We start from the raw sequence: 27,938 nt of genomic DNA, 5'->3' as shown, positions 1-27,938 counted from the left end.
TATGTATACATTTATGCTGATACTGAATGACTGTGATCAGTGGCTGTTTATGACTGCGAGGTCCCACACCAACTTGGCATTTGAGCACTTTATGTTTTTATGTGTGTTCATACTGTCAGTGCTTGTGTAGCGAACACCACGCATGAATTTCTCTTGCTGAGATGATAAAGCATTCTGTATCTGTATCTGTATCATCATCTTTAGTTCTTTTAAACTTCCTCAACATTCTGATGAAACCCTACGACTCCACGTCTGGCCAACTATGGTTGTTTTTTGTCCTCACAATACATTGTTGATTTCAACATCAGGACAGACAACTCTCAGATCACTAAAACTGTTTGTGTCAAAGAAATGAGCCAATCAGAAAGCAGACACTGAAACCATCTCATAACTGCAGATGTACACTGGTATGTTACACAATTGTTTCTGCAGCAGTAGGCAGCCAATCAGAAAGCTGACACAACAACCCTCTAATAATTCCAAACTTAAAAAAAAAATCCAAATGTAAATGTATAAGCTATACAAAAGCAGCAAAAAAGAGAAACTATGAATTCTAACAAGTATACCCTTTGTCTTTTTCATCTTTCTGGTTGAACCTGCTGACACCTTATGACTGAGGGCAGGATGTAAAAAAGCTGTGTAAGCTTATTCTTTTACCCTCAATAAAGATCATTTTGACTTGACTTGACTTGACTTAAACACATGTTTTAGACAGAAGCTTTAGCATGGAAAATGTTAAACACTGCGTCCAACATATTGTACAAGTGCATGGCTGAAATCAGGCACACTCAGTGCAAAAACTCAACAAGTTATCAATGAAAAGTTGAAAGTGTAAACGCATGTCTAGAGTGATGTTTAAGTCTACACCAGCAACAAACCCTGTACCACAGACAGAGTAAAAGATAGGTTCCAAACAATGTGAAGGTGGAGAGATAATGTAATGGACAAGTTAGTGAGAGAAAAAAAAAAAAAGCTTACAGTTAACCAAAGCGTCAGTTGAATCAAAATAGTACAAGAAAATTCTACAGACAAAGCATTACCAGTGGTTTCAATATTCCATGTGTCATGATGTGTGTGCTGATGTGTGTGTTTGTCTCTGTTTATTGAATATCTCTTCATATGATCTGATCTTTGGTGGGTCTTCTGGTTATGGGAAACAGATGTGTGTGTGTGTGTGTGTGTGTGTGTGTGTGTGTGTGTGTGTGTGTGTGTGTGCGCGCGCGTGCGTGTGTGTGTGTGTGTACGTGTGTGTGTGTGTGTGTGTGTGTGTGTGTGTATAAGTGCTTGCATACACGGCAGACTAAGAGATGAAAACATTCTCAGTTACCTGATTGCATTTCAGGCATTGCTGAAGCTACAGGTTTGGAAGAAACTGAACCTACACAGAACAGGTATTGCACACCATCATGACACACACACACACATGCAGCAAAATAGGTCTACCAAAACTTGGCGAGAGACAGGGACGAAAGGAACAATTTCTCCACTTCTAAGCGTCACTGGCTTAAAGGCATGTAATTCCACTGAGCTCGAAAACACTATAAGCATTGTTCAACTGAACAGCATGCCTACATTTTGTTTTAGACCAAAGCTGCTGCACTCGTTGCAGAAGACCAGACACACTGATCAACTATCTGTGCCAAGAGCAGAGGGAAAAAAAAACCTACATCAACTACAGAGACACTGCAAAGCTTCCAAAGATTTTCCAAGCCATCCATTTACATTCTGTAACGTTGATGCTGGAACAGTCCCTCGATAAAGGACTGCAGTCTGACAGGTTTATATAACTCAGGGATCCTTTCCTATTCCAGAGCGGTTCTGAATAGATGCAAAGGATCTATGAACTGTTTGGTCATGTCCACACTCTGACCAATAATTTCAGTATCAGTAGCTCAAGGAGGCATCACTGCGTTCGGACAAATCCATATACGCTACACCACATCTGCCAAGCAGATGCCTGACCAGCACTTTGTCAGGCCTTGAGAAAAAAAAAAAAAAAAAAAATAAAAAAAAAAAAATAAAAAAATAAAAAAAAAAAAAAAAAAAAAATAAAACAGATAAATAAATAGATAAATAATAATAATATAATTAAAAATAAATAAATAATGATAATAATGAAAATAAAAGAAATAAACATAAATAAATAAATTAAATAAATAAATAAAAAAGACAACAATGATGATAAATAAGCAAATAAATGTAAAAAAAAAAAAAAATTACTATGGCATTTGAATACATGTACAGGGGAAAAAATGCTGGAAAGTTTTCATCACTGATTTGTTCAGTGTAGTTTTTATTCTGAATGATGGGGAGAGAGAGAGAGAAAAAAAAGCAGTTCTGAACAAGAAAAGAAAGGCGTCTGTCCCCTTTTGTTTCCTGAACACACTGTTAATAATAACCACCCACACTGGAACCTTAGGAAGTCATTAAAGTAGACAGGAGTTTGATCATTATTACAATGTTAAAGGGATTAAAAACAAATGATGAACATCAACTGACAAAAGTGCTTGAACTATCTCTGACAAATGTTTGAGTAACAAAATGATAAATCCCCCCACCCCCACCCCCTACCATCCCTCCCCATTATCTCTTTCATTACACAACTGTAGTCTGTTAAACACACACACACACACACACACACACACACACACCACCCCAAATACAAGATATCCATCATCAAAAAAACAATCAACTTGTCTCTCATACACATACACACAAATAAATGCATGTATGTATGCATACACAAACATACACACAAACACAAACATGCACACATGCTCACACACACACACACACACACACAAATGCACTGATTTTCTTTTCCCATGAGAACTAAAACTCATCTCCTGCTCAATTAAAAAAAAAGAAAAAAGGACAGGCCAACCAAAACAACACACACCAAAACATGTCTACAAATCAACATCTCTCATTCAGTGAAAAGTAGCATGACACCGGTGAGCTTTAACAGCACAGCGTCAGACAAACCAGCGGGCACACCACCATAAGATATCAAACCCTGATCACTACAACTGACCATGGTCCATTCTGATTGAAGTGTCCATAGTTGTAACGACAAGTTTACAAATGCTAACATAGCGGGGAAAGCACTTTAACTCTTATCATTACTGATGCAAACATATCACAAAGTCAATATAAAAAAAAAGAAGTAATAAATCAATAAAAATCAATTTCCTGTCTGAATCTGCTAAATAGACATAATATGGCAAAAGCACAATCTTTTACTTTCTTAGATCATGCAGCCTGCATCTCGTTTAATAGCCATTAACACTGTTTAAAAGAGTAAATTAAATACATTATTTTTGAAAGATCAGTCTCACCATTGTCTAGTCCAAACTTCAATAAAGTTCATCATTACAAGAAAAAAACAACAACAATAATAATACTCAGAAACCATATCATGATTAAAACAGGCATAATCACAATTGTTACAACTATTACAGCTTTTACTGCTTCTTCACTGTCAGTGATCAGAATAAAAAAAAATCAAATCAATGCATTGATTACATCTGTGCACGTTTACATAATAGTGAGGGATCTTTTTGTCTCTAAATATGTGCAAAGGCAGTAAAAGTTGCTTGCTGCAAAAAAAAAAAAAAAAAAAAAAAAAAAGCCTGTGATTAAGAATTATTGTCAATAAGTTTTGTTTAAATGTGTGATCAGAATACTGACTGGGTAAACTCCCCTGAGTTTGCACAAAGTGAGTGCAGGACAGATGTTTAGTAATGTTCATCTGCCCTTTTTACCCCGACGGTAATCCTATTTTGTGATCTGTGTTTGTTAACCCTTTAAGAAATCAGTGTGCATGCTAAATCCGAGAAGCATCATGGTCATACACATTCCTGACTGCAAAGGGAACAGGGAACAGTCCTGATTTCAAGATAACCGTGAACAGTCCTGGGAACAGTACTGATTTCAAGGAAACAGAACAGTCCTGGTTTCAAAGAAAGGGAATAGTCCTGATTTCAAGATAATGGAACAGTCCTGGGAACAGTCCTGATTTCAAGGAAACAACAGTCCTGGTTTCAAAGAAAGGGAACAGTCCTGGGAACAGTACTAATTTCAAGGAAAAAGAATAGTCCTGGTTTAAAAGAAAGGAACAGTCCTGATTTCAAGATAATGGAACAGTCCTGGGAACAGTCCTGATTTCAAGGAAACGTAACAGTCCTGATTTCAAGGAAATGGGACAGTCCTGGGAACTGTCTTGATTTCAAGGAAACGGAACAGTCCTGGTTTCAAGGAAACGGAACAGTCCAGATTGCATGGAAAAGGAACAGTCCAGATTGCATGACTGCAAGGAACAGTCCTGATTTCAAGGAAATGGAACAGTCCTGATTTCAAGGAAACGGAACAGTCCTGATTTCAAGGAAAGGAACAGTCCTGATTGCATGATTGCAAGGAAAAAGAATAGTCCTGATTTCAAGGAAAAGGAAAAGTCCTGAGAACAGTCTTGATTTTAAGGAAACGGAACAGTCCTGGTTTCAAGGAAACGGAACAGTCCAGATTGCATGACTGCAAGGAAAAGGAGCAGTCCTGATTTCAAGGAAACGGAACAGTCCTGATTTCAATGGAAAAGGGAAAATTCCACTTGATTTGAACACACCCTCACCCTTTTCCTTTTTTTTTTTTTTTAACCAACAAGAGATTACTGACAGAATTATAAAGTGTGTACAGTTCACCCCCCCCCCCCCTCCCCTGCCCACCCACCTCCCTTGTCTATAAAGTTTATCTATCATGCATATATGACCATGATGCTTGTATTTATAAGTCTGCCTATAGTATCTGTGCATGCATATATTTATAAGCAGGTGGGCAGAGGGAAGGATTCTGGGAGAGGTGGGGAAAGAGAGAGAGAGAGAGAGAGAGAGAGAGAGAGAGCGAGTTTTTCTTTTTCTGTGAACTGTAATCATTTTTCTGTGATTTAGTCATTTTTTTTCTCTTTGCCCCACCGGGGGCTTTTAAAACAAATTATTTATTCATCTCTCTCTCTCTTTATTTTTTTATTTTTTGACATATTTTCCATTGTTAGTTCTTTCCATAGTGAGAAGTTACCGTTGTGTGTATCTGCGGGGCATGAGAGAGAGAGAGAGAGAGAGAGAGAGAGAAGTAATGCAGTACAGAAACAATGTTAATATCAAATAAAATGCAGCAGTGGTGTGGGGTGGGGTGGGGTGTGGGGGGTGTGCTGGGGGGTCTGAAACTAGTCTCTCCAAATTACGCAGATCTACAAAATACTTTTGCTTCTAATTAACACACGCCAGTGAACAGTTAAAAAAAAAAAAAGAAAAAGAAAAAAAGGTAGCAAACACTAAAGAAGCGAAACCAAACAAATACCTTTTCTAGGATCCATTCTCACAAACACTGTCAGACAAAGTGTAACCAAAGCATTCCAGCTACATGCAGTCAAACAAATCAAAAAAACAAATTCTTAACGAAAGAATAAATACAACAAGCAATCAAAAGAAATCGGAGAAAATGAAAGAAAATGTGACACTGCCAGGTGCTTCTGAGATCAAACAACAACAACAAAAAAGAGAAAAGAAAGAAAAAGTAGACATTAGTGATTTTACCACACACAAAAAGAATTTTTCCTCTACAAATAATTGCAAATTTATGAATCTAAAACCAAATACTCAAAAAGTTCATATAAGAAGAAAGTTAGCACATTTAGAAATTACCAAATGATAAGGCTAAAAGAATGAACTTAAAAATACCATGTATTAGGAACTGCAGAAAATTCAACAACTAACTACAAAATAATTTCACAGGAAAAAAAAAAAGAAGTAATTTCAGCACCCAAGTCTGCACCAATTTTCCACCTGTCCTTTCCAATACTGGTCAAGTTGCTTTCACTGACGGAACCAGTGCAAGGTCTCTACTTCACAGTACGTTTCACAAAAAAACAGTAACATCGACACATGACCAAACAACAGTCACAGGCACAGCAAATGCTACACACATGGACAGCGACACATAACAAAGTGACAACAGTCTCAGCGAATGCTACACACATGGACAGCGACACACGAAAAGTGACAACATTCTCAGCGAATGCTACACACATGGACAGCGACATACGAGATGACAACAGTCTCAGCGAATGCTACACACATGGACAGCGACACACAACAAAGATGACAACAGTCTGTGTGCATAACACAACATTTCATCGTGTGACGACACGGAGACAGAATCGGTACTCACCCCCAGCGTCCTTGTTCAGGGGGATTCCGTTGCGCAGGTAGGCTGTGGTCAATGCTTGCAGGTAGTCCTGCTACACGCCACAATGCACACACACACACACATGATGATAGTGATGATGGTAGTGGTCAGTGTTAATACAGTCACAGTTACTGTTTCTGGTGTGCTGGTTTAGAATCCCAGGGACTGTGGACTTTTCCCATGTGTATGTCCATGTGGATGGTCTTGGTGTTTTGTATTGTATTGTATTGTACTGTAGTGTACTGTATTATACTGTACTGTACTGTACTGAACTGAACTGAACTGTACTATACTGTGTAGTGTAGTGTAGTGTAGTGTAGCGTTGCATTGCATTGCATTGTGCTGCGTTGCATTGCGTTGCGTTGTGTTGTGTTGTGTTGTGTTGCGTTATGTTGCATTGCACACACTCTGAAGACAGTGGTCAGTATCACTCATGCTTTTTCAGTGACTCAGCTGCAGGGACTGACAACCATTCCCGTGTGCCTGTCCGTCCGTGTGGACTGGTCTTGCAACGTACAAATTTGCATACAACACACACAATGACGACGGTGGTCAGTATCAGTACAGTCATGCTTTCTCACGAGCTGGTATTAACTCATTCAACGCCGTGCCACGGCATCAAAATTAACTAGTTTTATCATCAAAATGTTTTCTGCATAGACATGCATAAACTGTTGGCCAAGGGAATTAACTTCTAATGTACTTTCAGCTGTGTTCACAAGTGTCAATTCATTGGAAAAAAAAACAACAACAACAAAAAACAGGTCAATTAGAGTATATTTTCTGCATTTTTCCGCATGAATACAGCAATCAAGACTGTCACAGCTGTCAACTCCCTAGTAGATGAATGGGTTAAAATGCAAGAGCCTAAGAAAACTATTCCAGTGTGCGTGTCCATGTGGACTGGTCTTGTTTTGTATTGTACTGCCGCATGACTCTTTGTCACAACAGATTTTTCTGAAGTGAAATTAGGACTGCTCTCCCCGGTGCGGGTGCACTGTTACAGTGCAGAGGCACTCCTTTTTGTCTTTCTGTTTTTCTGCCTGCTGGTGTGCTGGTTTCCCAGTCAAACCCGATTTCTCTAAAGAAGTTTACCGGGGACAACCCTTTTGTTGCCATGGGCGATTCAGCATGCACTAAGTGATTGCTACACACACAACCTCAGTTTATCATCTCATCTGAATGACTAGCATTCAGACCACCACTCAAGGTCTGATGGATTGCTCTTGTTCTAAGCACACCGAAGAATTTACACACAAAATAATGTAAGCACAAAAAAACAGGGAATGTGGAGGAACACTTCTGCTATTTAATCAATGAATTATCAGCAGCTGATTTTTGTTTGTTTATTTGTTTATAATTTTTTTCTTAAAACAATATGATAGTTACGATTAGTATTCCCCAAAAGACATACCACACTTCTGCTGTTTAACCAATGAATTATCAGCAACTGATTTTCATTTGTGTATTCTTTTATATTTTTTTTCTTAAAAACAATATGATAGTCATGATCAGTATATCCCCCAAAGACATACCATTCCAGAACAGTGACTACTTTTGCTGCATGAAAGAAAACAACAACAACAACAACATAGCAATGCAGAAAAACAAAACTCAACTAAAAAGATACAAATGAAAACCTTCTACCACCATGCCCCATTCCCCCTCCTGAACGCCCCCCCCCCCCTTCTTTATTTTAAACTACACTCTCTAGACACCCTAAATGGTTCTTTACTTTAAACTACACTCTCTAGACACCTTGAATGGTTCTTTACTTTAAACTACACTCTCTAGACACCCTAAATGGTTCTTTACTTTAAACTACACTCTCTAGACACCCTGAATGGTTCTTTACTTTAAACTACACTCTCTAGACACCCTAAATGGTTCTTTACTTTAAAATACACTTTCTATACACCCTAAATGGTTCTTTACTTTAAACTACACTCTCTAGACACCCTAAACGGTTCTTTACTTTAAACTACACTTTCTAGACACTCTAAACGGTTCTTTACTTTAAACTACACTCTCTAGACACCCTAAACGGTTCTTTACTTTAAACTACACTCTCTAGACACCCTAAATGGTTCTTTACTTTAAAATACACTTTCTATACACCCTAAATGGTTCTTTACTTTAAACTACACTCTCTAGACACCCGAAACGGTTCTTTACTTTAAACTACACTCTCTAGACACCCTAAATGGTTCTTTACTTCAAACTACACTTTCTAGACACCTTAAATGGTTATTTACTTCAAACTACACTTTCTAGACACCTTAAATGGTTCTTTACTTTAAACTACACTCTCTAGACACCCTAAACGGTTCTTTACTTTAAACTACACTCTCTAGACACTGTAAATGGTTCTTTACTTTAAACTGTCTTCTGTACAGCAACAATGAAAACAGGACAGCGTACACACGCCAACAGTGCAAAGTACAAGGCATGTTATATGACCAACGGTGGCCAAGGGTTAAACCGATTCAAATTTGATAACTTCACTAGTTCAGTAACTGTAGTTAAGGTTCTGACACTGTTAGCACAGATTTTTTTTATAGAAAAATGCCACCAACTGTATGCATTAAGACACTCAGTGCGACCAGTACATTATGTGGGATGATTGTAGTTGTGTTTTCAAACAAATCTTGACTATTCATGTGGGATGGTTGTAATCCAATTTTCAAAACAAATCTTGACATTCTCAACAAGGTTTTGCTGATCATGCTACTATATACAAGTTAGGAGCTAACAATCTGCACACAAACAAGTTATGGACTAACAAATTTAGCAAAGATGCCTACCCACCCGTCATCCCCACGATAAAAACACATCCATCACCCCCCACTCCCTTACTCTCACACACACTAATGCGGTCAGGTGAACTGCATGTCCTTTACAAGGCCCATCCCACCCCACACCCCCTTTTTTCATAGACTTGATACAACAACGAAATGATAACAAGGAAAAAAAAAATTAACAAACAGCAACAAAATACAAGAAGAAAACAGAACAAAAGTCTCTCTCCCCCCCCCCAACCCCCCTCCCCCCTCCCTCCAAGCACAGCAGTCAGCAAAATTCACAGTGCCCCATCACAGCAGCCTTCCTCATCCACCACACACAGTGAGGGGTTAACCAACAAGGACAGATAATGATGATGATGATGATAATGATAATAATGATGATAATAATAATAATAATAATAATAATAATAATAATAATAATAATAATGAGGATGAGGATGATAATAATAATAATATGATGATGATGATGATGATGATGATGATGATGATGATGATAATGATGTTGATGACAATAATAATGATAATAATGGTGATGGTAATGATAATGATGATGATGACAATAATAATAATAATAATGATGATGATGATGATGCTGATGACAATGATAATGATAATAACAATAATAATAATAATGATGATGATGATGATGATGACGATGATGATACAAATGGCGATGATGATGATGATAATGATAACAATACTAATAATAACAATAATAATGACGATGATGATGTGAATGATAATCATAATGGGCATTCATAATGCACGCTCCTTCCTAAGCACAGGGGCTTAGAACGCTTAAATAATCAACGCCAAATGTGAGGGAAAAATGGTGACAATAACTAACAGAACAGGGCACTACAATGAGACTGACTGAATGTGTCAATGACAACACACACACACACACACACACACACACACACATGCCCACACTAACATGCAAGTATGCCCCCCCCCCCACCCAACCCTCCCTGCCCCCCTCTCCCACACATACACATTTGCCAATTCCTAGACAACCATAAAAGCAAATTTTTGTACAGACGCATTCTTAGGAAAAATTCGCACAACGATTTCATTTCAGCGTAACAAATTTTGGTAGAGACGTTTATTCCAGGAGACAGGACTACAGTGTTTTGAAAAGTCTCACTGCCCTTGCAGTTTCATTTTACACTGTGGGATACACACAGAGAGTATGCGAATCAGCAGATGATCGCAATCAACAGAATGGAATGCATAGCTTCTTCTTCTTCTGCATTCACTCGTATGCACACGAGTGGGTTTTTACGTGTATGACCGTTTTTACCCCGCCATGTAGGCAGCCATACTCCGTTTTCGGGGGTGTGCATGCTGGGTATGTTCTTGTTTCCATAACCCACCGAAACGCTGACATGGATTACAGGATCTTTAACGTGCGTATTTGATCTTCTGCTTGCATATACACTCGAAGGGGGTTCAGGCACTAGCAGGTCTGCACATATGTTGACCTGGGAGATCGTAAAAATCTCCACCCTATACCCACCAGGCGCTGTCACCGTGATTCGAACCCGGGACCCTCAGATTGATAGTCCAACGCTTTAACCACTCGGCTATTGCGCCCGTCGAATGCATAGCTGAACAAGACCAGACAGATACTGAGGGGACTGCCAGAAAAAAAATTATTGAAATATGTGCAGTAAATTTTGCACTCAATTCTCTGAGCCACAGGAAGCCAATGAAGTTAACTCTCTCCATATGAACGCGAAAGAGACGACGTTAACAGCGTTTCACCCCAATTACCATCATGAAAATATTGCAAGTGGAAGGCTCTTATCCTGAAGAGGTGAATGTTGACAAAGAATACCACAATTCTGACGACGGAAGCTAAAGGTTGGGTCATTCAGACACCCACTGGACATCTGAGGGGTCTGTGTCGAGGAGAAGAGAGGACTGGCCGTACTGAGTGAGTTAAGCCAGCAAAGGTTTAGCGTAAAAGACAGAGATTCAAGATGATTTATTCAATTAAGGCCACAGCCCCATATGAATAGGGGGTAATAACAGTTTTACATGTGTCATTGCAATTGGTAATATAAACAATACAACGTCATTCACAACAAACTATCGGTGAATCTAAGAAATGAGTGTCTCTCTTAATTGCAGTGCTTTATAAAGATACATAGCAAAACTACGTATGACGTTTTCATCGTTAGATGCCATTAATAAACATAACCGAAACAAGCATGGATTTATATAGTATTCTGGGGGAATAAATTGGATTCGTAAGTCAGTCAACACGGGGCATTTTAAAACAAAGTGAACTTCATCCTCTCTTGATTCCTTGCACAATGGGCACAACTGTTCAGAATGACACGTTGCTTTGTAACAATATCTGTGTAATCCTCTGAGCCACAGGACGCCAATGAAGTTAAGCCAGCAAAGGTTTAGCGTGAAAGAGAGAGACAGACAGACACAGACAGACACAGACACAGATACAGACAGAAAGAGAGTGAGAGACACACACAGACAGACAGACAGAGAGAAACAGAGAAAGATATAAACTGAGACAAAGAAAGGCAGAGGAGGAGAAAGAGTGAAAGCCAGAAAGAGAGAAAGGACATGTATTCATTTATATTGCAACTGTAAAAAACAAAAAAACAAAAAAAACAAACAAAAAGCAACAAGAAAAAATCCTAAATCATGCAACATATGTCTGATAGCAAATATCAGTGAGTTGTGTGTGTGTGTGGTGTGTGTGTGTGGTATGTGTGTGTGTGTGTGTGTGGTGTGTGTGTGTGGTGTGTGTGTGTGTGTGTGTGTGTGTGTGTGTGTGTGTGTGGTGTGTGTGTGTGTGTGTGAGGTGTGTGTGTGTGTGTGTGTGTGTGTGTGTGTGTGTGGTGTGTGTGTGTGTAAGGTGTGTGTGTGTGTGTGTGTGTGTGTGTGTGTGTGTGTATGTGTGTGGTGTGTGTGTGTGTGTGTGTATGTATGTGTGTGGTGTGTGTGTGTGTGTGTGTCTGTGTGTGTGCGCGTGCGTGTGTGTGTGGGCACATGCGTGTGTGTGTGCATGCATGTGCGCATCTAAGTGTGTGTGTTTGTGTGTCATCAGACCACATATTTTCGATCATTTCAACTGTTCTGGAGTGTCTCTTCCAGTGAAAAACTTATGTGAGTGAATATACAGATTTCACAGACTGGACTCCTTCCTTGAAGCAGGTATGCTTTAATGAAGTGTTTTTGAAAATTTGAGTGATAATTCAAATCATACAGGCTGCATATGGACAGAGAGACCGACAAACAGACAGAGACAATGGCATCATTAAGGTGTCTGTATACCAGACAGATTCACACACAAAAAAAATATTGTCTCAGTCCCAGAAATAATAATACATACAAAATGCGCTTTGGTATAATGCCAATACAAATATTTCATAGTCTAAATTATAAGAAATTCACTGAAATCCCACTTTCCAACCCATTATCTTCTTTGCACTGAATCATGTGATCAAAAGAAACACAACAAAAACAACAACAACAAACAAACAAACAAAAAACCTCCACAAATAGCACACCAATCATAATAAGTTCCCCCAAAAGCATCCCAAAGGAACTGTTACAAATGATCCAACAGGCTTCACATGTTAATCATACCTCACTCAAAACAGATACACATACACATACACCTCATTAATCAAACCTCACTCGAAACAGACACACATACATCTCCTGCTCACAAGGCAAATGACAGTGCTTTAAACTAACACACCCCTGAACAACCACACTGTTCGTCTATCCTGGTTAAAAAAAATTACAAGGAGCTGACCTTTTGTGGAAGATATTCTCTCCAGATTAAATAAAAGTTCCATCAGAAGAAAATAAAAAATAAACGCGTTCACAAACAAGATGTTTCAGAATCTATCATTCAGTGATGCAAAACTTCCAAAATAAAAATCAGAGATGAAAGTAAAAGAAAGACATCATGGTGTACACGAAAAAAAGAACGGACATACAGTCTAGAAAATCAGAAAGATGGAAACAAACGTTTTCTGTTAGCATCAAAGCCACAATGCATGACCGGAAGAGACCATACAGTGAGCTAGACTTCACTGGAAGCACATCTGTGTGATTCTTAAACGCTTGTCTGCTGAAGCTACAGTGAAATTTGCCATTTTCCTCATTTTCTCATCCTCTCCAGCTTTGACATTTTGCACTCTTTCTGCTCTAATTTGCCTCATATCTATTTTCCATCATTTACCCTGTATGTTAATAGGCATGCTTTATGTCTGATTTTGATAATGTCTCATTTCTATTTTTACTCATTTCCGCCTTAGGCTTAGAACCTGCTTTATGTAAAAATGTAATAAATCCAACTCCATTTCTACTTCTATCAATTTTCCTCCTCCTTAAAGTCTTTACAGACTGCCATTTGTCAAGTGAGCAGTGATGTTTTCAGTGTTCAATGCCAAGGCAAGCCGTATTAAAAGAGCGTCTGTCTAACTCACTCGTTTTTGTTGCTTTTCTTCATAGCGCTCCTGCACAAAAATAGGAATGCCGCTGTTAGTGCGTTCGTCATTGGAGCGGGGCCGTTTGCTTGCGTTGGAGCTGTAGCGAAAGGGCAGTGGCGCCACCTGTTGGGCAGCAAGGGTGAGGTAAGTGCCAATCCACACGTGCGAGCACAACACGGAGACAGGCCATGATAACCTGCCTCAATACATCAAGGTGAGATCAGAACGTGTTCAAGTGTGCAAAATACTCAGTTCAAACTTTGATACTGATATAACATAAAAAGATATTTATACAATGGTTAAATAATGAAGCTGTTAATAACTCTGATGCTTTGATATTGATATGAAATATTAAAAAAAGCTGTTAATAGGCAGATGAAACTACGACTACAAAAACAAATAATGAAAAACGCCAGCAAAATGGTGGTATTTCACTGCCACTGTCTCTATGTGCGTTATTTTATAATCCAGGAAAGCGAAAGATAGACAAATAAATCAGAATGTATGAGAGTACTTATTTCTGCGAGTGTGCATGTGTGTTGTGTACGTGTGGGTGTGGGTAGGTTTGGGTGGGTGTGTAGTGGGTTTGGGTGTGTCAGTGTATGGGTGTGTGTTTGTGTGGGTATGCCTGCATTTGTGCTGGTGCGTGCCATTGCCGGTTTATGTGGGCATGAGTATGCACGTGTGTCTCTCAATGAGAAGGGGCCACGGTGAAATACAGACATATAATAGTAAATGTACAGGGGCAAACTGATCCAGTGAGAAAAAAAAAAAATTCTCTTTCCCTCTTCTTTCCATGAAATGTCCCCAAATCTTTGACTTTTTTTTTTAATCTGTTATAGCATTAGTGACAATTTTGACCCATTTCTTGTTGTTTTATTTACATTTTTGAGATGGTCAGCGTATGAAAATACAAGTGTAAATAAATCAGCCAATCAACAGACCAACACACACACACACACACACACACACACACACACACACACACACACACACACACACACACACACAAACTCTCTCTCTTTCTCTCTCTCTCACACACACACACACACACACACAATCACACACACACTCCAAATAATAAACCACACTTGAGATGATAAAATCTATAAAATTTCACAAACTATACTACAACAAACTAAACTAACACCAAATTAAACCAAATTACACCAAACCAAACTACACTACACTACACTAAACTACACAGACCATCACAGTCTACAGACCCTCCTTTCCACCCAATTAACCAGTGACCAACGTGAGCAATTTTTGAAAATGTCTACTGCCACCCCTCTCCTCCCTACCCTCCCACAAAAAAACAACAACAACAAAAAACAACCATTTCAGCATGTTGCAAACAAAGCTGTCTACACACACACACACACACACACACACACACACAGAGTCCCCAATCTTACAGCTGAGCATTTAAGGTGGAGAAGGTTCCTGAAACAACCAACAGCTACAGAGAAGGTGAAGAGAAATTGGTGAAAAATGTGAATGGAAGTTGTATGGATCCCCAGAAAAAAGACGCTGCAACAGCCCAACAGAGCTGTGACCGTGCAGTGAAGTGACCTCCGCCACACACAGACTGCTGCCCTGCGGATGGTCGGTTCAGCCACAAATACCTCGCTGCTACAGAAGCGCAGAGAGCTAGGATATTCTACCTTTCCTTCCTTCCTCCTTCCCTCCCTCTCTCCCTCTCATCCTCTCTCTCTCTCTCTCTCTCTCATGTTCTACCACTCAACAACAATGCACATCGATACAGTCATTCAGATCAGGACAGAGCATGCCCATTTTGTAGGGATGAAGTTGAGAACGAGCAGCACTTTTTATTCAACTGCATCGTATATGAAGATTTAAGAAAGAGAATATTAAAAGAATCGGCTAGACTCCCCTTGCATGTGTTACTTGGAGCAACAAATTTCAATCACAGACATAATGTATCAAGATATATTTTCCATGCTATCAATGCAAGGAAAAAGTTAATCTGCAGTCAGTGATCAAGCATGGTGAAATACTATATAAAAACAAATGTCTATATGATGGGCACATTGTTTAAGTATATATTCATTCAGTTTGTACTTGTTGTTGTTGTTGCTATGGATAACACAATGTTATATGCAACCTCACCGATCCACCCTTCCCCATTGTATTGTGGCCCAAGGCCGATGTACATTAAACTTTCTGAGTTCTGAGTTCTGAGTTCTCTCTCTCCACTTGCTGAAGAATGGTTCTGTTTACAGTATTCGTAAACTCTGCGTTTATATATTTAATGCCCTGAAGATACGACAGGAATTCTGTGACAACAATGATGAAAGTTAGAATTAATTTACTATGCACAAGAAGCACTTTTGTTCTACAGGTTTAAGTTAGGACGTATTTTACATTTAGTTGTCGCTGTGTGATCACCATATTGTGTACTTTTGACGTCTTTCTAGGGGCCGGAGGCCTGGAGATTAAAGTTTTGTTCTTGTTCTTGTTCTTCTCTCTCTCTCTCTTCCTCTCTCTCTCTCCTCTTCGTATCTCTTCCTCCCTTACCTTCTTCCTTCCCTTTCTCCTTCACGCACAGGCATACTATGTTATTTTGTGGGGAATTGTGTATTTTCTATGCCTTAACAATACACTGTTTATGTCAGAACTTAATGCCTTAACAATACACTGTTTATGTCAGAACTAAATGCCTTAACAATACGCTGTTTATGTCAGAACTTAATGCCTTAACAATACACTGTTTATGTCAGAACTTAATGCCTTAACAATATGCTGTTTATGTCAGAACTTAATGCCTTAACAATACACTGTTTATGTCAGAACTTAATGCCTTAACAATACGCTGTTTATGTCAGAACTTAATGCCTTAACAATACGCTGTTTATGTCAGAACTTAATGCCTTAACAATACACTGTTTATGTCAGAACTTAATGCCTTAACAATATGCTGTTTATGTCAGAACTTAATGCCTTAACAATATGCTGTTTATGTCAGAAGTTAATGCCTTAACAATACGCTGTTTATGTCAGAACTTAATGCCTTAACAATACACTGTTAATGTCAGACCTTAATGCCTTAACAATACAATGTTAATATCAGGATTAAATGCCTTAACAATACGCTGTTTATGTCAGAACTTAATGCCTTAACAATATGCTGTTTATGTCAGAATTTAATGCCTTAATAATACGCTGTTTATGTCAGAACTTAATGCCTTAACAATACACTGTTAATGTCAGAACTTAATGCCTTAACAATACACTGTTAATGTCAGAACTTAATGCCTTAACAATATGCTGTTAATGTCAGAACTTAATGCCTTAACAATATGCTGTTTATGTCAGAACTTAATGCCTTAACAATATGCTGTTTATGTCAGAACTTAATGCCTTAACAATACACTGTTTATGTCAGAACTTAATGCCTTAACAATACGCTGTTTATGTCAGAACTTAATGCCTTAACAATACACTGTTTATGTCAGAACTTAATGCCTTAACAATACACTGTTAATGTCAGAACTTAATGCCTTAACAATACACTGTTAATGTCAGAACTTAATGCCTTAACAATACACTGTTAATATCAGGATTAAATGCCTTAACATTACGCTGTTTATGTCAGAACTAAATGCCTTAACAAAATGCTGTTTATGTCAGAACTTAATGCCTTAACAATACACTGTTAATGTCAGAACTTAATGCCTTAACAATACACTGTTAATGTCAGAACTTAATGCCTTAACAATACACTGTTAATATCAGGATTAAATGCCTTAACAATATGCTGTTTATGTCAGAACTTAATGCCTTAACAATACGCTGTTTATGTCAGAACTTAATGCCTTAACAATACACTGTTTATGTCAGACCTTAATGCCTTAACAATACACTGTTTATGTCAGAACTTAATGCCTTAACAATACGCTGTTTATGTCAGACCTTAATGCCTTAACAATACACTGTTTATGTCAGACCTATTTTCCATGTACATACTTCTGATATTGCCTTGAAACATTACGAAGGATAGACCCTATGTATCAGGGGCACTGGATGAAAAAAAAAAAAGAAAAAAAAGAAAAAAAGAAGAGCACAAAATTGCTAATATATCATCCTCAGAAATAAAAAGAAAATTTGCCTTGTTGCTGGCTGAGTCAACACATCCACCACAGCTCACTGCATCACACTGCTTTCTGATCACCACACGCAAAGAGGGCGGTTCATCATCCACCCACCCGCTGACAACCAAGGCACAACGCTATGGAAGCCGCGATCAGCCAAAGGGAGCTCTTTCTCAGCGTACAGAAAACAAGAGAGGCAAGGCCTTCAAGACTCACTTGTGATACACTTAAAAAAAATCCAAGCTTTTTATGTACTGAGTATAATTTCAAAATGTAATGTTTAAGATGAGAAAGATCAGTTTAAAGCAAATTAACTCCCCTAGCATTACAGAGTAATTTCCCTTTTTTACTATCTGCACCAAAACGTTTGCAAAATAAATAAAAATTCCATGCTTAGCAAAAGAAGTTCCTGTTTGAACAAAAAATGATAATAATGACTGCTCTAGCTGTTGGGTCAGAATATCAGATCAAAGTGCCAAGTTTAGAGAATACAAAAAATATAAATATAACAGTAAATGCAGTTTGCATATAATTAGGCTTCATTCTTTATTTTTTTGTGCCCATCCCAGAGGTGCAATATTGTTTTAAACAAGATGACTGGAAAGAACTGAATTTTTCCTGTTTTTATGCCAAATTTGGTGTCAACTGACAAAGTATTTGCAGAGAAAATGTCAATGTTAAAGTTTACCACGGACACACACACACACAGACACACGGACACACACACACACACACACACACACACAGACAACCGAACACCGGGTTAAAACATAGACTCACTTTGTTTACACAAGTGAGTCAAAAAAGAAGAGCACAAAATTGCTAATCTATCATCCTCAGAAATAAAAAGAAAATTTGTCTTGTTGCTGTCAGAGTCAACACATCTACCACAGCTCACTGCATCACACTGCTTTCTGATCACCACACGCAAAGAGGGCGGTTCATCATCCACCCACCCGCTGACAACCAAGGCACAACGCTATGGAAGCCGCGATCAGCCAAAGGGAGCTCTTTCTCAGCGTACAGAAAACAAGAGAGGCAAGGCCTTCAAGACTCACTTGTGATACACTTAAAAAAAAATCCAAGCTTTTTATGTACTGAGTATAATTTCAAAATGTAATGTTTAAGATGAGAAAGATCAGTTTAAAGCAAATTAACTCCCCTAGCATTACAGAGTAATTTCCCTTTTTTACTATCTGCACCAAAACGTTTGCAAAATAAATAAAAATTCCATGCTTAGCAAAAGAAGTTCCTGTTTGAACAAAAAAGATAATAATGACTGCTCTAGCTGTTGGGTCAGAATATCAGATCAAAGTGTCAAGTTTAGAGAATACAAAAAAATATATATATCTAACAGTAAATGCAGTTTGCATATAATTAGGCTTCATTCTTTATTTTTTTGTGCCCATCCCATAGGTGCAATATTGTTTTAAACAAGATGACTGGAAAGAACTGAATTTTTCCTATTTTTAAGCCAAATTTGGTGTCAACTGACAAAGTATTTGCAGAGAAAATGTCAATGTTAAAGTTTACCACGGACACACACACACACAGACACATGGACACACACACACACACACACACACACACAGACAACCGAACACCGGGTTAAAACATAGACTCACTTTGTTTACACAAGTGAGTCAAAAAAGAAGAGCACAAAATTGCTAATCTATCATCCTCAGAAATAAAAAGAAAATTTGTCTTGCTGCTGGCTGAGTCAACACATCCACCACAGCTCACTGCATCACACTGCTTTCTGATCACCACACGCAAAGAGGGCGGTTCATCATCCACCCACCCGCTGACAACCAAGGCGCAACGCTATGGAAGCCAACATCAGCCAAAGGGAGCTCTTTCTCAGCGTACAGAAAAAAAGCCCACACACAGTGTATCAAGTCAAGTGCAGGGTGAGTTTAGTACTGCCATCAGCACACACGGTCAGTGGCACTGGTGCTTCACACATCACTCTGCAGCACTGCACAGCACTGCATGCACGGCACAGCACCCCACGCCACGCCGGGCCTGTCGACATGAAAAGCTCCACCCACCTTTTCCGCCGCTTTCCCCGATGGGGTGTGTCCCGTGCCTACCTTGTCTCCCTTGCCAGTGGCGCCCTCTGCTGCTCTCCCGGCTTTTTCCTCCTGTGTCGGTCAGTTTTCATGTCAGAAAAGCTCGGGTTCTTCTCTACCACGGTCATTGCCACTTAACCGCTCAACTGTTACCGTAGAGCAGTAGTAGAAACCTTGTTTTTAAAGGACATGCCTTTTTAGCAGTGGATGCTGACTTGACAATAGTACTGTGGCTTCTTGTGCTTGTGTGTTTGTATGTATTGACTTGCATGACATGTGTGTGTGTGTATGTACATGTGTGTGTGTATATTTATTTATATGACATGTGTGTGTATGTACATGTGTGTGTATATATTTATTCATATGATATGTGTATGTATATAGTGATTGTACATGACATGTGTGTATGAAAATAACCAAACTGTGATGTCTGCTATACTTCTCAGAATAACTTCACACACATTTTGTACCACATTGGAACATTGTGCTCATTGAACATAACGTTTAAAAAAATAAATAAATAAAATAAATAATAAAATAAAAATCCCTTGGAAATATGAATGACAGTGAATCCAACACTAAATGACAGTGAATCCAACACTAAATGACAGTGAATCCAACACTAATTGAATCCAACACTAAGTGACAGTGAATCCAACACTAAATAATGGTGAATCCAAGACTAAATGATGGTGAATCCAACACTAATTGAATCCAACACTAAATGACAGTAAATCCAACACTAAATGACAGTGAATCCAACACTAATTGAATCCAACACTAAATGATAGTGAATCCAACACTAAATGAATCCAACTCTAAATGACAGTGAATCCAACACTAAATGACGGCGAATCCAACACTGAATGACGGTGAATCCAACACTAATTGAATCCAACACTAAATGATGGTGAATCCAACACTAAATGATGGTGAATCCAACACTAAATGACGGTGAATCCAATGACTGTGAATCCAACACTAAATGACGGTGAATCCAATAACTGTGAATCCAACACTAAATGACAGTGAATCCAACACTAAATGACGGTGAACCCAACACTAAATGACGGTGAACTCAACACTGACACAAACAGGAAGCGAGAGCTACGTACTGCCTGTGAGGTGGCGCTGGGTTTCTTGGCGTCCTCAGAGGGCGCTGGCTGTCTCACTCGGTCGCGGTCCTTCCTCGTCTTCAGCTTCTTCTTCTTCTTCAGAGGCTGTGAGCACAACATACCATGATTTGGTATGGTAGTAGTGGTAGTAGTAGCAGTATTAGTAGTAGTAGTAGTAGTAGTAAAAATTATAATTGAAACAGCAATAATAACAAAAACAATAATAAGAATAATGATAACAATAATAGTAATAGTAATAACAATGGTAATAATAATAATGATCACAATACAATGAAGCACAAGTAGATGAAGAAGAAGAAGAAGACAACAACAATAAAACAACTGCAATAACAACAACAACAATAATAAGAAGAAGAAGAAGTAGAAGAAGAAGAAGGAGAACAACAAGAACAACAACAACAACAACAAAAATGATAATGATGATGATAACAATTAAAAAAACCAAAAAAAAACACTAATAATAATAATAATAATTAAAAAAAAAAAAAAAGCAACAACGATGATGATGATGACGATAATAATAATAACAATAACAAGAAGAAAAAGAAGAAGAATGAATGAATGAATGAATGACATTTGTATAGCTCATTTCTATTAATTAAGTAAATCTATTCTCAGTGCCATGGCACCCATCCATTCACATGCAGCCACGCCCACAAAAATCACTATACACACACACACACACACACACGCACACACACACACACACACTCTTGAGCAGAAAACAGCTCAAATAAACAGTGAGGGAGGGGTAGGGGGGGGATAAAGAAAAGAAAACACCTCATAGAACAAAATATCGTGCTGTGGCATGTGTCAGTGATCAGCATGTCCGATGTGTGTCTGTGGGTTGTCGGGGTCTGGTTTTTGTGGTATAGTTCTGGTATGTTTAGAACTGAATAATATAAAATCCTAGCTCTCTCTGTGAGTGTGTGTGTGTGTGTGTGTGTGTGTGTGTGTGCGTGCGCGCGCGTGTGTTTGTGTGTTGAGCTTCAAATAAAATGTGGTCATTATTTAGTCAAACATACGGCACACAACACTGTGTGTGTGTGTGTGTGTGTGTGTGTGTGTCTGTGTGTGTGTGTGTGTGCGTGCGTGTGCGTGTGTTGAGCTTCAAATAAAATGTGGTCATTATTTAGTCAAACATACGGCACACAACACTCTGTGTGTGTGTGTGTGTGTGTGTGTGTGTGTGTGTGTGTGTGCGTGCGTGTGTGTGTGTGTGTTGAGCTTCAAATAAAATGTGGTCATTATTTAGTCAAACATACGGCACACAACACTCTGTGTGTGTGTGTGTGTGTGTGTGTGTGTGTGCGTGTGCGTGTTGAGCTTCAAATAAAATGTGGTCATTATTTAGTCAAACATACGGCACACAACACTGATAGCCAAACACTTAGAACCCACAACCCATCTGCCGAATACATGAAGTCCTGAAGACACTTCACACCTTTTATGTTTGGTGTGTGTGTGTGTGTGTGTGTGTGTGTGTTAAGGAGTGTGCTTATGTATAGCTTGCGCATACGAACATCACAATTGATCAGAGGATGACAGTTTCGCTTCGCTCTTCACTTACGGCAAGTCTTTATATTCTCTGCGCTTGTATTTGCATTTGTATTTCTTTTTATCACAACAGATTTCTCTGTGTGAAATTCGGGCTGCTCTCCCCAGGGAGAGCGCGTCGCTACACTACAGCACCACCCTTTTTTTTTTTTGTATTTTTTCCTGCATGCAGTTTTATTTGTTTTTCCTATCGATGTGGATTTTTCTACAGAATTTTGCCAGGAACAACCCTTTTGTTGCCGTGGGTTCTTTTACGTGCGCTAAGTGCAAGCTGCACACGGGACCTCGGTTTATCGTCTCACCCGAATGACTAGTTACGCGCATATCCAATAATGTCTATTTCCAGATTTGTTACGATGGACACAACAACACTGACCAACATTCTATCATATCCTCTTTTTAACAAACACAGCACCTGTACACTTTTGTACTGCTGGTTTATGAACCCCCCGCATCGCCACCCCCCGACATAGAACAAGAAAAAATTAAATAAAAAACAGAAACTTCCTACAGGTGCAAATCCTACTGCACAAACTTCACTGACAACACTATCATCACCCGCAAGCACAACAGGCAACAAGGAAACAAAAAATGATCACACACTAAAAACTCCATGTCTACATCATGTACACACACGACACTGCAACAGCATCTGCCAGATTCAAACAACAACAGCAAATAAAAAGCTGTAGTCAGCATCAAGCATGTATGTGGTTATGATTATATAAATGAATTATCATTTCCACTTTAAATACACACACACACACACATTCACACAACCCTCCCCCCCCCCCCTCCAATCCCCCACCCCACCCCACACACACACGCACACACACACACAGTCATACACACGCCACACACTTAATATAACGTTGAACGGAAAGAAGCCAAAGTTAAATTGACGACTATATACCACATACATTCACACAAGGAAATAAAATTAAATATTTCATTATGCTTTACTTTTGAAATGCACACCCTTTCTTTAGATTTAACTTAAGGATCATTAGAAACATTACGTGCAAGAGATAAAAATGGTCTTGGCCTGAATATTTTCTTTTTTCTTGTATATCATTAAACAATCAATAACATATTTTGAAAAAAACATAGTGCCATTTTTCATGTGGATCAATTCCGATTAGTTAGTGTTTATGGAAATTTAGGTGTTCATAGATATTTACGTAAAATATCTCTTTAAAGTAACATATGTTTGTAAAATGTTTATATGCTTTCACAGACAAGTACAGTAAAAATACTAGAAATGAAAAAAAAACGGTCACATCACATTTTTGTGTTGTGCTGGTTGAGTGTTCTTGTCAAGTATCACATGCTTCAAACATCAGAAGCATGTTCAAGTAAATGCATGTTCGCAAACCTACACATGCACGCTCACACATGCGCAAACACACACACACACACACTGATACACATAGTTTCCACAGGTATAGACAAAAACTCAGACGAAGTATAACCAAATGAAAATGGAAGGTAAAAGACACACACACACACACTGTAGCACTTCAAATTCAATACCTAGTTTGGTAAAAATCACAACACCAACACACATAAAGACCATGAGGATATACACACTACACAACACATGAAAAATCGCAACACCAACACGTTTACAAGAGCATGTGGATACACATACACACTACACAGCACTCAGGCACTGATGCACAGCACACCTCACACAGGAGATATATTACTGTACACTGAACTCACTCCATAAATAGCACACAACAGGGTGCAGTCAAACATTTTGTGTGTGTGTGTGTGTGTGTGTGTTTTAAATCAATAAATCTCTTTAGTACTGACTGCGTTCATATGGATGTTCAGTGTCCTGACATGGGTGTTCTGTGTGTCATTGTTATTTTGTATTTGTATTTCTTTTTATCACAACATATTTCTCTGCATGAAATTTGGGCTGCTCTCCCAGGGAGGGCGTGTCGCGCCACACTTTTTTCTTTTTTTTTTTTTTTGTATTTTTTCCTGCCTGCAATTTTATTTGTTTTTCCTATCGAAGTGGATTTTTCTACAGAATTTTGCCAGGAACAACCCTCTTGTTGCCGTGGGTTCTTTTATGTGCGCTAAATGCATGCTGCACATGGGACCTCGATTTATCATCTCATCTGAATGCCTAGCGTCCAGACCACCACTCAAGGTCTAGTGGAGGGGGAGAAAATATCGGCAGCTGAGCCGTGATTCGAACCAGCACGCTCAGATTCTCTCGCTTCCTAGGCGGACATGTTACCTCTAGACCATCACTTCACATAACGATAGTGTTTTCACACTTATATTCTATATAATCATATTCATGTTCCAAATGTCAATGTTATTTTCACGCTGATCTTCTATATATCTATGCTGATGCTCTAATCGTTCAAGCTGGCATTTTCATGCTGATATTGAGTATATCTTTGGTCAGAATGTTGATGTTTGATCTGTTCGTACCAATGTGCAGTGTGTGAATGAATGCACATGGTCTTGTGTTCATGTGTAAACAACAACAAAAAAGTGTCTGAACTGAGTATCCATTTAATTCAGCCATACATTACCAGTCTTCAACAAATCATTTAAATTATTGAAACAAACACATATTTGATCTCGAGCATGTAAAAGTTTGTTAACCTTGAAACAGTATAAAAGTTCTCTTGAAATGTATTTCATTAATCAGTTGTATTGACAAATTCAAGAGCTGATCATAGGCATAAACAGAGATTCGTTTAACATCAGCAAACAGACTTAGGAACCGTACTACAGACAGACAAAGGCTTGTCTGCTTAACCCTTTGAGCCCTGACCACCGCTTTACCTGTGGTAGAGAAAAATGACATAAAGCCTAGCCACCGGTTGAGCGGTGTGTAAACACTTGTGTCATGTTTTGCTACTGGTGGACTTATATTGAAGAGCCAATCAGAAAAACCGTAATATTCTGAAGTCAGCCAAAATAGTACCAACATGGCCGCACCTTTTCACTGTGTTTTGTGCATGTGCTTTGGATAAAAAAGATCAATTTCAATATAAGTCAACCAATAGCAAAACACAACACAAGTGTTTACAAGTGTTCATTTTATTCTACCACCGGTAAAGCGGTGGTCAGGGCACTCTTTTTATATCTGCCGTGACACATTAAATACCAATTATTTGCAAATTTTGGCTCAGGAGCTCAGGCAGAAGGGTTAAAATTGCTCAGGAACTCAGGGCTCAAAGGGTTAAAGTCAACACTTTGTACTGGTATTCAAGATCCCCAAACACACCTGACTGTCTGAAAAAAAAAAATCGACACCACTATCCACCGTTCACAGACAACTGTCTGACCGGCAAAAATATGCACACCAGGAGGAGAGATATACAGATTCAGGGCCACAACAGCAACATGGATAGCCGACTGTCTGGCTGAAACTCCACACCAATACGCACATTCAGGGGTCTCAAGTTGAAGAATATACAGATTCAGGGCCACACGAGCAACATGGATAGCTGTTTGTCTGGCTAAAACTCAACACCGATATGCACATTCTGGGGCCACAGGTTGGCTGCATATATATATATATAGATATATATATATATATCTATACAAAGAGAAAGAAACAAAATATACAGAATCAAGGCAACATCAGCAACATGAATAGCCGATTGCCTGGCAAAAAAAAAAAAAAAAAAAAAAAAAAAAAAAAAATCCTCCACACCAGGGGCCATAAGTTGACTGCCTAAAAGAAAAAAAAACAAAAGCAGCTCACACCAGCACACAGATTCTGGGATGACAACAACAAGGACAGACAACTGCCTGATGGAAACAATAACTACAAAAAAAAACATAAACAAACACAGCAAGCTGTGGACAGCCCAGCGGTCAGCTGTGGCGGGGGTCATAGGTCATACCATGTCCAAGAAACAGGCACAGGGGGCACGCTCGCTACGAGCGGCGCAGTGAGGGACATGGTGGTGTGAGTGACCAGGCCGGTGAGCGCGTCTCTGACCGGCACAGTACACACAGTGGTTACTTTCTCTCGTCACATACGTACGCGTGTATGCAGGATGCATACCTTTATGTATGTGTGTGTGGGGGTGGGTGGGTGGGGGGAGTGTGGAGGGAGGGGACTGTGTGTGTGTGTGTGTGTGTGTGTGTGTGTGTGTGTGTGTGTGTGTGTGTGTGTGTGCGCGCGCGCGTGTGCGTGCGTGCGTGCGTGTCTGGTTGCAAGCAACACATCTATATACATATATGCGTAAGCATGTCTGCCGTTTTTTTTCATTGTGTGTGTGTAAATGCGTGCACACATCTGTATACATGAGTGCACAAGTATGTGTAAGTCAGCATGAGTGTTAAAAGTTTCCGCACACGTACATCTGAACACATACATATATTCTTTCTCTGCTTCCAGCACGAAGTGTAAAATAACTGTACAGAGACATTCCCCTGTCACATATGGCACCATCTTCAATTTCTCCATTAACAGAAAGTAAAAGTGTGTGCCATAAAACCACCGCTTTTTTAACCTTTAAGCCAGCTAATTGGAAATGCTATATATCTAAACTCTGCAGGAAAAAGAGTCCCTGCAATACGCTGCCAGAAGTGTCACTGTAATGGACTTTCCGTAGATTGTGGACAGAATACAGCGTTTATGTGTGTAAGTGTAGATTACTAGGTACATTTTGGTGTGCGCGTATAACATTGATTTCATGTGTTAAATATAATATCATGTGTTTTGTAAAGCATCCAGAGTAGTTTTCTGAACAGAGTGCCTTTTGTGTATGTGTAGATTACTAGGTACATTTTGGTGTGTACATATAACATTGATTTCATGTCTTATATATAATATCCCGTGTTTTGTAAAGCATCCAGAGCCTTATGTGTATGTGTAGATTACTTGGTACATTTTGGTGAGTACATACAACATTGATTTCATGTCTTATATATAATATCCTGTGTTTTGTAAAGCATCCAGAGCCTTATGTGTATGTGTAGATTACTTGGTACATTTTGGTGAGTACATACAACATTGATTTCATGTCTTATATATAATATCCCGTGTTTTGTAAAGCATCCAGAGCCTTATGTGTATGTGTAGATTACTTGGTACATTTTGGTGAGTACATATAACATTGATTTCATGTCTTATATATAATATCCCGTGTTTTGTAAAGCATCCAGAGCCTTATGTGTATGTGTAGATTACTTGGTACATTTTGGTGTGTATATATAACATTGATTTCATGTCTTATATATAATATCATGTGTTTTGTATAGTATCCAGAGTAGTTTTCTGAATAAAGTGCCTTGTGTGTATGAGTAGATTACTTGGTACATTTTGGTGAGTACATATAACACTGATTTCATGTCTTATATATAATATCCCGTGTTTTGTAAAGCATCCAGAGCCTTATGTGTATGTGTAGATTACTTGGTACATTTTGGTGAGTACATATAACACTGATTTCATGTCTTATATATAATATCCCGTGTTTTGTAAAGCATCCAGAGCCTTATGTGTATGTGTAGATTACTTGGTACATTTTGGCGAGTACATATAACATTG

The 27,938-nt window shown here is 38.8% G+C and overlaps 1 protein-coding gene across 3 annotated transcripts in view; it reads right to left on the bottom strand.

Annotated features, from left to right (window-relative positions):
* LOC143286741 (uncharacterized) overlaps positions 1–27,938 on the bottom strand; it is a 148,351-nt gene that overhangs the window by 48,378 nt on the left and 72,035 nt on the right. The window contains exons 21-27 of one of the 3 annotated variants that reach the window (XM_076594463.1): positions 26,284–26,376; positions 20,822–20,926; positions 19,686–19,778; positions 13,517–13,642; positions 6,223–6,292; positions 5,353–5,379; positions 1,328–1,378 (exon numbers count right to left, since the gene is read on the bottom strand). In XM_076594463.1, coding sequence (XP_076450578.1) covers positions 1,328–1,378; positions 5,353–5,379; positions 6,223–6,292; positions 13,517–13,642; positions 19,686–19,778; positions 20,822–20,926; positions 26,284–26,376 — 565 coding nt within the window. The remainder of the gene's footprint in view (positions 1–1,327; positions 1,379–5,352; positions 5,380–6,222; positions 6,293–13,516; positions 13,643–19,685; positions 19,779–20,821; positions 20,927–26,283; positions 26,377–27,938) is intronic. The other 2 variants (XM_076594464.1, XM_076594465.1) reach the window with 2 other exon arrangements.

This window comes from Babylonia areolata, chromosome 10 (assembly GCF_041734735.1).
Source record: "Babylonia areolata isolate BAREFJ2019XMU chromosome 10, ASM4173473v1, whole genome shotgun sequence".
In the NCBI taxonomy this organism is placed as follows: Eukaryota; Metazoa; Mollusca; class Gastropoda; order Neogastropoda; family Buccinidae; genus Babylonia; species Babylonia areolata.
Note: the sequence above shows the minus strand (reverse complement) of the source record. Positions and strands in the feature narration are given on the sequence as shown.